The following is a 16,874-nucleotide window of genomic DNA, read 5'->3' on the forward strand; positions in this document are numbered from 1 at the left end:
TTCAGCCATGATGTTTCTGCCCTGTCACCAGCATAAAGAATGAATGAAGTCAGCTGACTATGGACAGAAACCTATGCAACCATGTGTAAAGATAGATCTTTCTGCTAAGTGGTTTATCTCAAGTGCGATCACACAATGATGGAAAGTGTCTAACACAACCTTGATAAAGGTCTAAATGAGCCCCTCTTACACAGTAAGGATTAGAAATGAATTAAATGATTATAAAAAAAGTTTCAAATCCAAATTTCCCTTCATTTCCCTAAGAACTTAGTACTCGTTCTTCTCATTGGCTGGAGTATTCTTCTTTTTGATACCTCCAGTTATCTCTTTGGCCATCTTCAAGTCCTTAAACTGTTATTCTCAGTGAGTGGTAAATATTTGTTGCAATATAATGAACTGTTGTTTCTAGAACCAAGTGTCAGATATTGGAGTGCAAAGGGAAGGAAATAAGGGATAAAGTATTTTGAAGCCCTGATAAAGATGCCGAGAATGTTAAACTACAATGAGAATGACCTAGGAGAATGATCATAATTACAGTGAAATTATTCTTAACATTTTCTCATCATTAGCTTGCTTTTTCTGCTTTGAAATATACAAATGCAACAGAAAAGTAGAGAAAGCCACTTGGATCGCACATGAATAATTCTGTGGCCCCACCCCCTCTAGTGTATCAACAGATTTATTTTTTCTTTTAAAATGTGTAACATTAGGAGCTCCAGTTGTGCAATCGGTTAGCGTGCGGTACTTATAAAATGTGTAACATTAGTTGAATATGCAAGTAGGCCTAAATCAAGAGTTCTACATACTCATGTAACATTTTGTAGCCCCAAAGTTACCATAGTTGTGTATAACTTTAGGACCCATCTTTGACCATCCTTGTTTTAAAGGAGCCTAGAGCTTTAGGGCTGCAAGTTCTCAGTATATTTGACTAAAACATCTTATTCTAAAGATAGGAACACTGAAGGCTAGTGATGTTAAGTGGCCTTCCCTTGGTTCTCCACACATTGTTTAGTCAGGACAAATGGTTCCAAATAGGGGCACCTTTGAGATTGCAATTAAAAATGGTTCTTGTCAGAAAATTAGTTGAATATCACAATTATACATGTGAGTCTAAACAATGCACAATTCCACCCAGTTTACATCCTTGGTAGCAGTGCTATAAGCATTCCCACAGATAAATTATGGATCACAGAAGAGTAGACATTTTGCAATTCTCTTGAAGTGAACCACCCTCAAGGCAAACACATATGAAGAAGTCATTTTATGACTTTTATTAGTTATGGCTTTTGCTGCTCCTTATAGGAGTTTATTTTGTTATCTAACCCAATCATTTAAAAGATGCCAGTGGGGGTTTTATGTGCACTCTTTGCTCTCATGAGGCCAAGTCTACATGGCTATCATAATGCCAGAAGCATGTACAAATCTACACAACAATGCTTCATTTTCCTTTAGTGACTGTCTGAAAGATGGAGACATTTTTGTGGTAATAAATTTACTCGGTTTCCTGGTATATTTTCCCCACATACTTTTGGAATTATTTACTTTTTCCAAATGATGAGAGGTGGTAGTCATCAAAGCCTTAAATGGCAGTAACTTCATTGTTTTAGCTTTGTTAAAATTAAGATACCCTCATAACATTGGCAGTTCAGGATATTTGTATAAAATACTTTTGTAGTTTTATTGAGAACTCTGCTCTCAATCTGTAACAAAAATGAAAGCTAAGTAAAATTTTGAAAACTAGATTTTTTGGGGCAGATCACAGGGGCAGGGCACTAAGATCATCTGATTCTAACGTTAAGATCTCTGCCAACAATGTTATTGACAATTTTCTAATTGAGTATTTAAGCTCCTGTGCCAGTACCTTAACTTGCTTACCTTTCTCGGTATCCCATGTTTACAACATCTCATTAGCTTCCTTTTCGGTACTTAGGTTTGAATTCAGTCCAGGAAGCACTCACTACACTTTAGCCTTACAATCCCAACCCTTTTTGCATGGCTTACTTTTCAGACAGGGTCTTGTGATTTTGATCCAGCATTCCTGGATGTTGATCCCCTATTCACACCTTCTGTGAAACTGGCATGATAGGTGTGTGCTAACGCTTATTTATGGAGTTAGGAGTTACATCAACTTTTTGTCCATCATGGCCTTAAACTGTGATCCTTCTCAGTTCTGCTTCCCGAAAACTTGGGATTACAAGCATGAGCCACCATGTTTTCATTACTCATATTGTGTGTCATTAAATGGAGGTTAAACATCAGTAGCCTGAGAATAAGATGATGTGGGCTCCACTCTGATCATCTGGTGCCATTTATACAAGCATAATGTCCCCGCATGAACTGTTGTATATGGCAACACTAATTGAATACAATTTCAACTAAATTCATGTATCTAAATGTTAGAAATATCTACAGATAGTTCCTTGGATGTGATCATTTTTCTCTTTTCTTTGCAATATGCTAAAAAAAAAAAAAATCCCCAACTTTCCAACTATGCAAACCATTGAACCAGTCATCCCTTTTAAGTTAGGACAATTCACTCAGACATTCCTATATACTACACCTCTTACCTCGTATGAATTAAAATTGGATTCACATCCTACATAAGCTTGCTCCTTGGGAATTTTAAGTATTTGGTCAATACTGGGGTGATTGAAGAGAAACCGACACAGGCCTCAATTACACTCCACAGAAGACGTAGCCAAATAACCGGCTATTTAGAGCAACTTCTGGAAATAGGAAGAATAAATCTGGGCACTTGACACGTTCCTAGGCAAGAAAGCGAGTGAAGCAGTCATGCGTGGGAAGGAGACCCGGCAGAGCTAACCGCTGACCCCATCAGGTATCCTGTATTTGGGGTGAGAGCGGCTGTGGGCGCGGAACAGAATGCTGAGAAGGGTCTCAAGCCCTGGACCGGTCCGCGGGGCGCACGCATCCGAAGCCACCGTCGGAGCCCGCGCGGACCCGGCCGGGGACGGTCCCACGGCCCGGAAAACAATAGCAACGCCCGCCCGGCCTCCCAGCGGGGAGGACTGGCGAGTCCCGGTCCCCGGGAGCGTGCCCAGCCCACGCTCCACCTCAGGCTCGGCCACGCGTGGCACGAGCACAAGCCCGCGGAGAGCCCTGGCATTCACCCACAGCCCCTGCGCACCACGGACTCCTTCACACGCACCCCCGGCCGCCCCGAGCCCCGCGCGCCTGCCACCTGGCCGCGCGCGCACCCCGCCACGCCCCCGCCGGCACCCGCTTCGGCTCCCGGCAGGCCCCGCCCCCCGGCCCGCCGCGTGGCTTCGCGCGCACACCACGCCGGCTCGCGCACGGGGCCCCGCCCCCGGAGCGTGGCGGAAGTAGCTCGCTCTGGGCCGCGGTCGCGCGCCGCCTGGCGCACTGCGCATGCGCCCGCGCCGCCACGGGGTGGAGCTCCCGTGTGGCTATCTCCCCGGTCCGCTCTAACCCCCCCTCACCCCCCGCCCGCCCGGTAGAGGCGAGCTCACGCCATCTTGCGCCCCCCCCATCCTCCGCCACACCGCCTTGTCACCTTCCCCTTTCCATACTCTTCTGCGCCCCCCCGCCCCCTCCCCAGCGCGTGCTCCCGGGCCGCAGCAGCAGAAACCGCGCCATCTCTGCCCCACGCGGGACGCGCAGCCGGGCCTACAAGTGTTCTTAAGCAGAGGTTGTCGGGGGCGTGGGGTCGGTGGGGAGGGGGAGAGGCCCGGGGGGGCGGTCGGGGCGCCTCCGCCCCTCACACGCCCGGGCCCGGCGGCTCCCCGCGCGCCCGCGCCTCCGGAGGCGGCGGGGGCTCGCGGGCCGCGGCGGCGGCGGCGGCGGCGGTGGGCCGGCCCTGCGCGGCGCCCAGCTCTCCCGCGGGTCCGGGCGGGGGTGGGCGGTGACTCCTCCCCGCCGCCGCCGCCGCCGCCGCGCGGGGCCGGGCCGCGCGGGAGAAGCCGGGCCCGCCTCACCTGGGGAGGGCCGGCGCGGGGGCGCCGCGGGGACCCCTGACGGAGACGCCCACTGCCGGGGCCCTGGGAAGGCGCGGGGGGGGGGGGCATTGGGGGCGCCTTCGTGGCAGCGTGGCATCCCGAGGGGGGAAAGGTCAACCCCACGTCGTGAGCCCCGACCCCCAGACGCACACCGGGGGAAACTGCTGTGCTTGTCTCTACCTCGGTGCCCTGGATGTGGGGACCATAGTTGAAATGGTGGGGTGTATGGGAGAGCGAACCCTGGTGCTAGCACGCTTCGATCTGCCCCTGGCTGCTCTTACTCTGGAGGCCCCAGCTTTTGAGTTCTGGATGCCCACACGTAGTTCTTGCTTTCTTTAAAAAAAAGGAAAAGAAATCAAAATGAGCTCCCTTTGGATTGTCAAGTGAGAGAGGGAAAATGATAGTTGGCCTTCAGAGAGGACCCTGGCCACGTTCCTACTGCACGCGTGGATAAGTTAGCCTTAGGTCTCTGAGATTAGTGAAGACAGTCGAAATGGAACGACTGTGGACTAATTTGGGAGAAAACCTGGGGTCGCAGGATTTGTGTAAAGCCCACTTCTATAGAGATGTATTTTAAGAAAGAACTGGCGGAATTTCTGGTGTAGTATTCCAAAAGAGGCAGATTTTGAGGAACAAACGTTACTTTGCCAAAACAGAATGTGCTTTATTGTTATCCTAAGTTTTTATTTATTTTTGTGCTGTTAAAGGCTTTCTAGGCCTGGGGCTGCACTCTTCAGTGGAACTTTCTGCCAGGATGGATGTGGCCTATGATCTGTGCAGTCCCTCTGGTCACTACTAGGCACAAGTCACCCCGGGGTGCTTGGAATGTTTCATGTGCCACTGAGGAACATTAATTTCAATTCATTAATAAATGAATGACAATTTAAGTAGCTGTATATGGTTAGTGGCCATTGCATAGGATAGCAAGGGTTTAGATTGGGTGCTCTTCTAATTTTTTCTTTGAGTTTTAAATCAGGAAAGACAATTCTTGGAACGTTTGTTGCCTAAAGGAATCATAATCATATTCAAATCATGCCTTTCATTCAAATGCTATAGTTCAAAGACTGGGTTTGTTATTACTTACTTACAGCTTGACAAATTAAAGCAAATCATTCTTCTGACTCCTAGGTTGTACAGCACATGCCAGATTTGGTTGCAAAGCCATGAGAATGCTAACTAGAGTTTTCTTTAATCATTAGTCTTCTGTATTATGATCATGAGTTTCTCTTTGGTTCGTTTTTAGTAATAGATATTCAATTTTTTTTCCTGCAAGTTTTTTTTTTTTAAAATTTGAAAGTTGGTGCTTTCCTTTTTCCTCTTTTTAACCTTAATAAAGTAATTTGATAAATTACAGTAGTAGCCTTTGGGCTTTGGGATGTTTTAGAAGTAGTTTCCTTGTTATCCATGTTCAGAACTTGTGTAGACATAAGTGAAATTCAGTGATCTATGTTTCACAAGATTTCTTTTAAGTATGTGCATTTTTCTTTTTCTAGCAGGTGTTTATAAAGTCAAGCTTGAAAATTATGGTTTTTTTTTTTTTTTTGGTGTTGGGGATTGAATCCAGGGCTCCTCCTCTTAACATGGTAAGCAAGTGCTCTGCCACTTAAGTTACACACTGAGCTCCTGAGAATAAAGCTTAAAAACTGTATTTTTAGGTAGTACCCTTGACTGTGGCCTGATACCTATAAAGTGGTAACCTTGGTTACAAAACTGAAGGTAATTGTTAGATCTGGAGCAATAATGTGAAACTCATGGGCTAGGCCATAGGCAGAGAGTAGCCCCAAACGTAAATCAGAATGGGTTGATCTTGGCAGAGTGATTCTCTGTCTTAGTTATTCTGGCACAGTCATGGTTTAACGCCTAATTGTTCTAGCATAAATGTTACTGTTGCCCTTATCACTGTCTAAAATAGCCTAGTTGAGACCAAATAATCAAATGGCCACCATAGTTTTAGACTTGTTACAATGCATCAAATATATTTTTGCAGTGATTAACCATATTGCTATATTACTTACTCTCAAACAGTGACAGAGTTACTTGGTTTTGTGCTTAAATAATAGATGATATATCTGGAATAAGGCCAACAGGTAACTTAATTCATTTAAGCCACTGGTTAACTTAAAAAATAAGTGTTGGAAAGCAATCTTGGGTAGCTTGAACTTTGGTTCTCTTTTTTTGGTGGGAGGGATTGTATTTTTTCTGTAGTGGGCTAAAAAGAAAGTTAGGCCCTATCAGTTAAACCAGAATATTGGTATATATGTGTTCAAATACTACCTGGTGAAATTGAATAGTGAAATCACTGAAATCTTTTTATGTATTAAAATGATAACCATTTTGCATATAGTTTACTTAATGAGAACTCAGTCAAATGCATTGTTGCATTAATTGAAGTTATATTAATTGAATTTATATGTAATTGAATCAGGCACTCTTGGTTTAAAGCCTCTCTCTGATCCTTAGTAATAACACTCATGTCTTGGCTCAAAAGGGTAAAATGAGGTAACCCAAGTGACATATTTAATATAGCTTTGTAAATGTCAACCTTAAGTAGACTGGGCAGGTCTTGAAGAACTGTTAATGCTCTAAGATGCATGATGGGTTGGTGGAAAGAGCACCTGAAAACCAATTGCAACTAGCTTTTGCCCTTTTCTGTTCTGTAATTTCAGGGTTTTTTTTTTTTTTTGTTGTTGTTGTTTGTCTTTGTTTTTGTTTTTGTTGGTCATGGGGTTTGAACTCTGGGCCTGGGTGCTGTCCCTCAGCTCTTCAGCTCAAGGCTAGTGCTCTATCACTTGAGCCACCATGCCACTTCTGGTTTATTGGCGATTAGAGTCTCATGGACTTCTGCCTGGGTTGGCTTTGAACCGTGATCTTCAGATCTCAGTCTGCTGAGTAGCTAGGATTACAGGCGTGAGTTACCAGCACCTGGCTAAGTTAAGTTTTTTGAGACTTGGTTTCCTCATTGTAAAATGAAATCAGTGTCTCCATCCCAGCTTCTCACCAGATTGTCAGTGAATATCAGCTGAGAATAGAACTTGTGAATTGTCTTATTTTATAAACACTTTTTCATTTACTTGGTTTTATTTCATTTGGTCTACCTCCAGTAAGGAGTGACCTTAAATCGGAAAAAATTACATCTTTTGTATATTAAATTGTTTATACGAGAGCACTGTCATCAACAACTATTCTTTTTTCAAATAGTCCTCACAGTCCTAATAATGGTGCCTCACTGATCTGGAAACACTAAATCCTCTGCCCAAAGCAACTCATACTACTACTGCTCAGGGAGAACCAATGTTTTCTTAGATAAGAGCTCTGTTTTATCCACTGTGCTAAAACCTATAGCATCTCATTTATCCAAACATGTCATTCCTAACAAGCAGGTGATACCAGCTCTGTGAGATGTTTGCCCACATAAATTATACAAATATAAATTATTTAAAAAACCTTGACATTGTGCTTTTGTTACTTAAAATGCTGTAATGGTTTTATTACTGAATCCTGTACATTTTAATTCTTCATGTCGGCTCAGTCTAATCAGAACTTCCTTTCTTGAAAATGGACACCACACTTAATGAGAATCCTGAAATGAGCTTACTTCTTATTTTTCCCATGAAATGAGCATTTTGTGTGTGTGAGGCCCTGTTCTAAGTGCTTTATGCAATTATTCTATGTAAGGTAGAAAAGAAGAATTTTGAGTTGTCATTTTAGAGATGAGGGGTCTGAGGCAAAAGAGGTAACATGACTTGCCCAAGGTCACATGGTAAATGTTTGAGCCTCTATATGAAGTCCAGAACTGGACTTTTTACTGCTACACTGTTGGCTTGACATAGACAACAAAGTTCACCATGACAAACACATTGTGGAGGTCTTATACGTTAATTAAGATAAACTTTTATTTTTGTGTTCCTTGTTGTGTGGTAGAAAGAACTCGACCAGGAATCAGGGGGACCTCAGTTTTGGTTTCAGCTTGTATCACTAAATAGTGCTGTGTCCTTGGGCAGTTCAAGAAACCCCTCTGGACTGCAGTTTCCCCACCTGAAAAACGAGGGATTTGGATGGAATTAGTGATTTCAAACTCTGGTTCGAAGCCTGCTCATGTCTTTGGTCCCCCTCCCTCCAGTTTGCATAGTTCTCTTTTTGTTTGCCATACTCTTTTAAACGAAGAGTTTCTGAACATAACATTTAAAGTTACCAGTATCGAGAACTCAGTGACAATGTCAGCCCACTTACTGTTATGTGAATAACTCTCTAGACATTTTACATTATCGTAGTGTATTAGAAAAGAGGCCATCTTTTACAGACAAAAAACTAGACACTAAAATGGAAGAGGATTAGTGATTTTGGCTGAAATATATACTTATCTAAATGGACTGAGTATTTATCTCTATTTATATAAATGGACCAAAATATAGATTATCAGTTACCTGGGAGTGACGGTCTGTTTTATTTTTAAAATTAGATTTGTACCAGCAAGTATTTTTACTCTTGATATTCTTATAATTCGAGAGGAAAAAACTCACCTTATAGGGCGATTGTGAAAAAATGTGAGCTAATATTAGCGTTGAAAAAAATTACAAACTCCAAATCGATGTTTTTTTTTATGTCTACACTAAATCTCCTACTAGCTACATAAACTATGTTTTTAACTACATCAGATATTTTGTTGAATTGTTTATAGTTAATAATCTAATTCTCTTAAGATTTACAATTTCTAAAATATGAATCAATGATGGAAGAGACTGTTAATGTTTAAGGAACCTGTTCATTTTTAAATATCAAATGCAGTTCTCCTTTACTGTTAGGAAGATAATTGTTTTCAGGGTTTGTCATTGAGTTTATGAACATGTTTGGTATTGAAAAAGTGAGCTTGTCTGTGTTGTTAGGGTTGGATGTTGTGTGTTCTTCTTAGTAGTTGACAGCACCATTTCTCCCATAAGTTTCTAGGGCCCTACGCCTCAGAGTCGTCCTTGGTTGCGCTTCTCTCCTCCCCATGTCTAACCCACCTGCAGGTTTGCTGTGCCTTCAGAGAGATTTGTGTCACCATCTCTGCTTGTCACACTCGTGTAACAAGTGTATACAGTGACTCCTAAGTGTTTTTGATTGTCCCCTTGCTTCTTTACAGTATATTTTTGCCTAATTGAAATTACATCTTTAAAACACACCACATTTCAAGTAATGTGCATGGCCCACATTTCCTTATATGTATGTAAAATTTAGCTCTCTTCAAAGCTTGTCAAGGAGTGGCCTCTTCATAATGCTCAGGTCTTATTTTCTACTGCTTACCCTACTTGCTCATCTCACGTCCACACTGGCCTTGGGAATCTCGGTACTCTGCTGTTTCTTGGCCTGGAATTTCTTGAGCACTGCTTTCTAGGCTTTGGTTAAATTTTAAATATCACCTCAAGTCCACTTGCAATATGGAATATATTAATATATTGGAATTGCCGCTGTATTATCCTTAATACTAGATATAGAAATCTTATAGATACTTTGTACACTTTTTTTAAGTTCTTGCATTTTATTGATTGACCAGTATTATTCACATTAGTGAAAATTTGTATTATGATGTAACCTGAAATTTTTTAAGCAATGTAGTGTTTGGCTTAACCATAATTTCTTCTTGTCTTTGAGGTGTTTATGAAAATTTTCTAATTATAAAAGTTTTAAATTATATTACAGATATCCAGGATGATTAGAATTGAGACTGCATGCTTAGAATTAGAACATAAGAGTAAATACACAGGTCTGAATTAGGGTTTCTCAACAGTGATACATTAGAAGAAAGGATAAATTCTATTATCTTTTAATGTACTGGGTTAACTGATCAATCCAGATTTTGTTAGTACCCAATTCTTAGTTCTCAATTCTTAGTTTTCTAAGAGGTTTCTTGTGGTATTTCTTCTTTGGTTTTTTAGTTGCCAAAACTGTGTCTATATGGAAATCCAGTAAGAGGTTCCTTGCATTTTGCCTGCTTTACTTTTTGTGATGTGCACCTTTACTTCAACTGAGATCTTTAATTTGGTAGCAGTATTTTCTGGGGGGAAGGAGTATTCATTAAATTGCTGTATCTTAAGAGATAAATGTTAACTTTTTTTCTCTGGAATGAGATTTTACAGATGTGACCTAGTATTGGCTATTGGTTTAATGATCAGGTCTATATTATATTAATGAGAAGTGAACTTATTCCTTGGGTTCACATTTGAACTGTGACATGTTGAAATGATCTAGGTCCCAATCTGCACATCTGAATTCATTTTGTAAAATATGGCAAACAGCTGCATTTCAATTGAAAGCTGAAACAACTGCAGGACATGAACCCATTGAGAAGATTACAGTAGGCTTTCAGTTCCATGTTAACTGTATTTATTAGACAAAATTGACTTGAGTGCTTCTGCTTTTAACAGAAGCCTCCCCTTTATTTTAAATGTCTGGAAGAAAGGAAATAAAGCATTGGAATTATAGGACTTTGATGTGTAAAGAAGTTAATGTCTAAAGAAGTAAATTATCTAAATCATCAAACAAAATGTGGGAAGGGGAAATAATTATTGTAAAAAGTCTAATGAGCTATCAGCTCATCATGTCAAGAAAAATATTATTCACCTGTTTGATTTGAAAATTAAATTACTTGACTGTGAAAGGATGAGTGTGCTATAATAAAGTAGGATTGAGACTCTTCTTACCAGTAAGTACTTTTGATGTAAAACATTTGCAGTGGAGAGGCAGGAAGACAACAAAATAAAGATGTCTATCCTTCCTTCATTTCAGTCCGTCCGTCCGTCCCTCCTTCCCTTCCTTCCTTCCCTCCCTCCTTCCTTCCTCCCTTTCTCCCTTCCTCCCTCCACCTCCTTTCACTCCTCCTCTCCTTCCTCCCTTTCCTCCCTCCCTTTCCTCCCTTTCCTCTCCTTCCTCCCCTCCTTTTTTTCGTGTGTGTGTGTGTGTGTGTGTGTGTGTGTGTGTGTGTGACTTTTTTACTCACTCAAGGCTTGTGCTCTACCACTTGAGCCACAGCTCCACATCCTGATTTACTGGCTTGCTGATTATTTGGTGATGAGAATCTCATGGACTTTCTTGCCAGGGGTTAGCGTTAAACTGTGATCCTTAGATCTCAGCATCCTGAGAAGCTAGGATTACAGGAACAACCAGTGCCTGGCTAAGTTTTTTTTTTTCCTTCTGTCTTGTGCTGTACAAGAATTTGATCTAGGAAAATTCTGCTTCAAAGAGTTAAAAATGGGTGAGTAGATTTGAAAATGAAAAAGGGGTGGGTTGCTCCATCAATACCTCAGTTTCTTGGCCATATAATAATCCCATAGAATGGCATATGCATTAGATCTGACATGGGTCGGTTCAAATCACAATTTGTGGAGGCTGTTATTAATACTTAGTTTAACATTAATACTGAGTTTAACATTTCACCAAGTTATCTGTCAGCCTTGTGTTGGACAGCAAGGAATGTTTTCTGGGCTCTTTGAAAGTTCAGTGTCTTTGTCTCTATCTCTGTCTCCTTTTTTTTCTCTTTCCCTCAGCTCTTCTTTCTTGCTCCCTCCCTAAAAACTCTGTTCCATTTCTGCTTGATTGTAAAATCTTAGATTTCCTATCTGTTTCCTTCCATCTTGGACTGGTGATATAATTTTTTTTTGGGGGGGTGGGGGGGACAGTCCTTCGGCTTGAACTCCAACCTGAGCTTCTTTTGCTTAAGGCTAGCACTCTACCACTTGAGCCACAGCCCAACTTTCGGCTTTTTGTGTTTATGTGGTACTGAGGAATTGAGCCCAGGGCTTCATGCATGCTAGGCAAGCACTCTACCACCAAGCCACATTCCCAGCCCTGTTGTAATTTTTTAACCCAAGTTTCAACAGGTAATATTTACTTTCCTATATAATTATTAGGAAGAAATAATTATTTCAAAAGGCTTTGTGAAAATCTAGAACAAATTCAAGTTTCAAAAGATGATAGTCTTTCTTAGTTTCTTAATTTTAGAATTTTAGAATTTTGGGTCTCAAGCTCAGTTGGAGTGGAATGCTTCTTTCTCTTTCTGTGCTCTTGCATTCTGTGGCTAGTGGCCATGGGCTGGCTCTTAGGGCCCACATGGCCCACTCTAGGTCAGAAGGATATTGACATATTCTAGACCTCATCTAGGTAGTGTGCTGCTTGTCTCACTTGGTCCAGTTGCATTTTAAAACCTTCAATATATACAACTTTATATCTATCTATCTGTCTGTCTATCTATCTATCTATCTAGTCTCTCTTGGTCCAGTTGCATTTTAAAACCTTCAATATATACAATTTTATATCTACCTGTCTGTCTGTCTGTCTGTCTGTCTGTCTATCTATCTATCTATCTATCTATCTATCTATCTATCTATCTATCTATCTATCTATCTAATCTAGCTCTGTCCTTCTCTCCCTTCCTCCTTCTTTCCCTCCCTATCTATCTGTTTTAGGCAGTGGACTCAGGCAGAAGCCTTTTCCTCCAGCCTACTTGCATAGGGCCCAGTCCTTGAAGAGTGACCCTCCTTTGTTTATTTTGTAATGGAAGTATTTAAAGTTAGTGGAATTTTATTGAGTTTTTAAAATTAAAGTATTTAAGTTGTTTTTTAACTTGTGACTATGAAATAAGGATAATGTAACTTGACATGAAAGCTTTTAGTGGATCAAGAAAGGAGACAAGATCTTTCAACAGCATTATTTCATGCTTATTGTATACTTAGGAGTTATTATTCTTTGCATTTACTTAATGAATTAGCAATGTAATGCGTTAATTCATTTAATTCTTAGAACACCCCCTAAGAGATGAACTATTATGGAAACACTGACAAGTTAAGTTGCTCAAAGTTTTAGCAAAGCAGCAGAGCTGGGAATTAAACCTAGGTAGTCTTAATATGAAGCCAGCTGTTGAGACTAGGTTTTATGACTGATCACTGTGACTTCATTACTTCCTATTTAGCCTCCTCTGCCTTCCATACTAGTCAGGCAAAGTGTTTTCCTTCATTACTGTGAGTTTGGTGAGAAATGAGAGGGTCTCAGGTACAGCTGTCCCCTGTAACATATCCTTTGTGTAAGATGTCAGGAGCTGTACAAGGCAAGCTGTTCTGTGACTGGAAAAGCCCAAAGAATTGATCCTATCCTTGAGATTTGTGGACTGGGAAAGCATTTTATGTGGGCAATGTGGTTAGGTTTTCAACAAACTTCTACCTATGAGAAGGAGCCTACCAACCAGTGATCACCCAATCTCCTGTATAAACTACCTCCTCCTAAGCCAGTTTTCCCAGCAAGATGACCCTTTGGGCTCTTCAGATTAGTAAGTTGCCCTAATGAAGTTCTTTTCTACCATCATCTACCTTCTGTAGTGTTATGAGCAGAGCAGGTGTTTCGTGAGAGCAACTCTAGAGTCTGCTTTCTCAGTTAAACTGTAGTAAGTCTCTCTGACCTGCTTTTTCCTGTTCTGAATTTGCTATGTTCTTTAGAATTCAAGAGAGTTTTTATTTTAAGGAAGGTTACAGCATAGCAAAGTTTACATGAACATACGAAGTGTCATGGTAGTAGAGGCTTTATCTGCCTAGAGACTGTGATGTTATTTTGAGCTATTTATATTTATTCTTGTTCATTAATGCCACATGCATTAAATAAAATGACATGCATTCTGATTGACATCTATTTTTCTTATTCTGTATTATCTTAATTTTAGGAGGAAAATAGCATTTTAAGTAAAATATTTGCTCATATCATCATAAAATACCATAGTCCATAATTCTGATTTACTGATTGACTTTATTTGTATTATTTGTATTTTAAGCTGTGATTCTAGTGGTCTGGATGAAACTGTGTGTGTGTGTGTGTGTGTGTGTGTGTGTGTGTGTGTGTGTGTGTGTGTGTGTGTATTTAGGGGCTACTGGGAGCTCCCTAAAGAATTGCTAATGAATCTAAGAGCTCCTTGCAACACATTCAAAACCATTGAGTTCTGTCAAAAGCCTTTAATGAGTATTTTTATTGCATTACTTATTGCAGAATAGGTATTGACTGACATTCAACTAAGCAGCCTTTCTCTACTGTACCTTTTCATTTGAATGAAGAACGTTAAGTGAAAGAAAACTGTTATGCAAAGCAGAATCATTAGGAACTTAAATTTTTCTATACCTTTTTTGGAAGTGGTTGAAAAATGCTTCCATCTTACGCACTTATTTATAAATACATTGTGTAAGGTTTCTGTTTCTTTTTTTATGTAGATGAATAACACTGCCGCTAGCCCGATGGCTGCTGCTACTTCAAGTAGTGGGAGAAGTGCTGGGAGGCCTGTAAGCTTTGCCACAGAGCTTCAGAGTATGATGTAAGTACGTCTCTACACATGCACACCAACTATTGCTGTTTTAAGTTTGTTCATATTGAAGAAGGGCAATATTAATAAAGTTCATAGAATTCAGTTTAGAAGTAATTTGTATTTAATCAAGTCAAAGTTACCATTTTAAAAAAGCCCTGAGCAAAGGGGCCAGGTAGAAATGCCACAGTGGCATTGTCAAGAATCTTTTATGGTGTATTATGTTAGAAAATATTGCCGGGAACTGGTGGTTCACACCTGTAATCCTAGTGACTCAGGAGGTTGAGATCTGAGGATTACTGTGTGAGGTTCAAAGCCAGCCCAGGCAGGAAAGTCTGTGAGACTCAGAATAATAAATAAATAATAATAATAATAAATAAATAATAAACTACTCAGAAATAGCTGAAGTGGCTCTGTGACTCAAGCAGTAGAGTGCTAGCCTTGAGCACAGAGAGGCCCAGGGACAGAGCCCAGGTCCTGAATTCAAGTCCCTTAACCAGAAAAAAAAATTAAGCATGTGTTTCAAGATTTATAAGGTAAGAGATATTTCATTTTCTATAGAGCTGGTTCATTGATTTATTTACTTTGTCTTTTTTTTTTTTTTTTTTTTTTTGCTTATGTGGTGCTGAGAAATCGAACCCAGGGCCTCATGCATGCAAGGCAAGCGCTGTACCACTGAGCCACCTTCCCAGCCCTGATTTATTTACTTTGTAAATATACATTTATATACTTTGTAAATTATAGAGCATAGTAGAACGAATAACTATTGCCTTTTACCAGTCTTACTTAACCTTTCTCCCTACTCTCCACTTTGTTTTGAGATGTAGCATTTTAAAACAAATCTCAGATATTTAAAAATTCATAATATTCATTAAAACCATATAACGTTAATAGCTAAGAAACACGATCTGTAGCAGGGCCAGTGAACTACAGCCATGTAGTCTGGTTTTGTAAGTAAATTCTCATTTATCTAATTAAGCATCACTCAGAGTTGGATATTTCAGCCTGAAAAGCTGAAAATATTTATTATTTGGTCATTTGTAGAAGTTTGGTCTCTGCTCTGCAAAACAGCTCTCTACAAGACGAAAGCTGAGGAGTAGTATTTTCTTTTGTCATTGAAACTTGGAGTTTCTGCTTAATATATCGGATAGACCATAGGCCACTTAAACTGAAAAAGAAAAATAAAAGCTAAATCCAGCACTTTGTTATTAGTTTTGCAAACATCTTCCCAACTTATGTACCTAAGCTGGGTTCAGAATGTAAAAATTATTGTTGGCTATAGCTCTGGAATAAATGGACATTTTCCTTCTATTTTAGACCTCATAGAGAGGAGTTTGAAGTTACCCTTTTTTCCTCCCTTATGATTTGCTTCACAGAAAGGGATATAGGGCCAATATTAGGGGAGTCCTTTATAATTCATCAGTATTTTCTGTTAGTATAAGATTCTTAAGGTTTTGACTATATAAAATCAGAATCAATCTACATCTTTTTTTAAATGTTTATTTCATATGAGAAAACAGACTTTAAAGGTTATGTTTGTTTTGTGTTGCAGGTATTTAATTCTGTTACTGCTTCTGTTTCACAGTTCTAAACCTATCTGCATTGCTGTTTTTCAGTCTTCTACTGCTCCTGTCTTCCCATCCATTCACTAGTAATGACTTGGTTCTTTGCTTTTAGTTCTCTCCTTTTAGTTCTCTACTATCTAATTGAGCACTATCATTAGTGTCATTTACAGGTATTTCACTTAAAGGAATCCAGTTTATCAGTTACAACTAAAGCTGTCAAGATCTGCTGATAGGTACAACCAGTGTCTTTTAATAAAGGTTATCATATTTATATGGGAGTAATTAATACCAGTAGTGAAACCCATTATGAAGTACTTCCAGATTTTAAACAGTTCCTAGTGAATTGAGATGAGAATAGTTGTCCCTATACTAGTTTTCCTAGTATATACAACTGAGTATATTTGTTTTTATCACAGCTCTTTGAACAACAAGGGTTAGAAGGATACAGGGGTACATTTTTAAGTTATAGAACTTATGTAGTATGTAAATTAAAAAGTGAAATCTTTTTAGTCCACATTTTAGGTTATATGAAGTTAAGAATTTTAATTACTGTACTTTAAGAAGCTTCATTGAGCTCTTGTTTATTTCAGTTGTTTACATAGTTCTTGCCTTGTCAGGTTGTATTTGTTCAGACTTGTCAGTCTAGTGATGATGTCAGTTTTAGCAACCTGGTGACACTCAGTAATTTTGTGACTAGATTAAAGAAAAACTTTTTTTTTGTTATTTATGTATTGTAGTAACACACACACACACATGCACTCATGCACGCACGCATGCATGCATGCACGCACACATACTGGGGCTTGAACTCAGAGTCTCCAGCTCTTCCTTGGCTTTATTGCTCATGGCTGGTGTTCTACCACTTGAGTAAATTCCTATGTTACAATAATTCCAAATAAAAATTTTATCTTTATGTAAATTCACAGTCTCAAAATATTTTTTAGTCAGTTTTCTTTATATTGTAAAATTTACTCTTTTAGTTGTATAAATTATTTATAATTTATATATTTAATTTATTTT

General features: G+C 39.8%; 2 protein-coding genes across 6 annotated transcripts in view; one reads left to right on the plus strand and one right to left on the minus strand.

The window, feature by feature from the left end:
* Runx2 (RUNX family transcription factor 2) overlaps positions 1 to 16,874 on the minus strand; it is a 174,768-nt gene that overhangs the window by 136,410 nt on the left and 21,484 nt on the right. The gene's annotated exons all lie outside the window — the stretch shown is intronic.
* Positions 3,551 to 16,874, plus strand: part of Supt3h (SPT3 homolog, SAGA and STAGA complex component) — a 241,546-nt gene continuing 228,222 nt past the window's right edge. For 2 of the 4 annotated variants that reach the window (XM_042672007.1, XM_042672005.1), the window contains exons 1-2: positions 3,551 to 3,670; positions 14,201 to 14,301. In XM_042672007.1, coding sequence (XP_042527941.1) covers positions 14,201 to 14,301 — 101 coding nt within the window. In that variant the 5' untranslated portion in view covers positions 3,551 to 3,670. The remainder of the gene's footprint in view (positions 3,671 to 14,200; positions 14,302 to 16,874) is intronic. The other 2 variants (XM_042672004.1, XM_042672006.1) reach the window with 1 other exon arrangement.

Source organism: Dipodomys spectabilis, unplaced genomic scaffold, assembly GCF_019054845.1.
Source record: "Dipodomys spectabilis isolate Male_0828 unplaced genomic scaffold, ASM1905484v1 ptg000669l, whole genome shotgun sequence".
Classification (NCBI taxonomy): Eukaryota; Metazoa; Chordata; class Mammalia; order Rodentia; family Heteromyidae; genus Dipodomys; species Dipodomys spectabilis.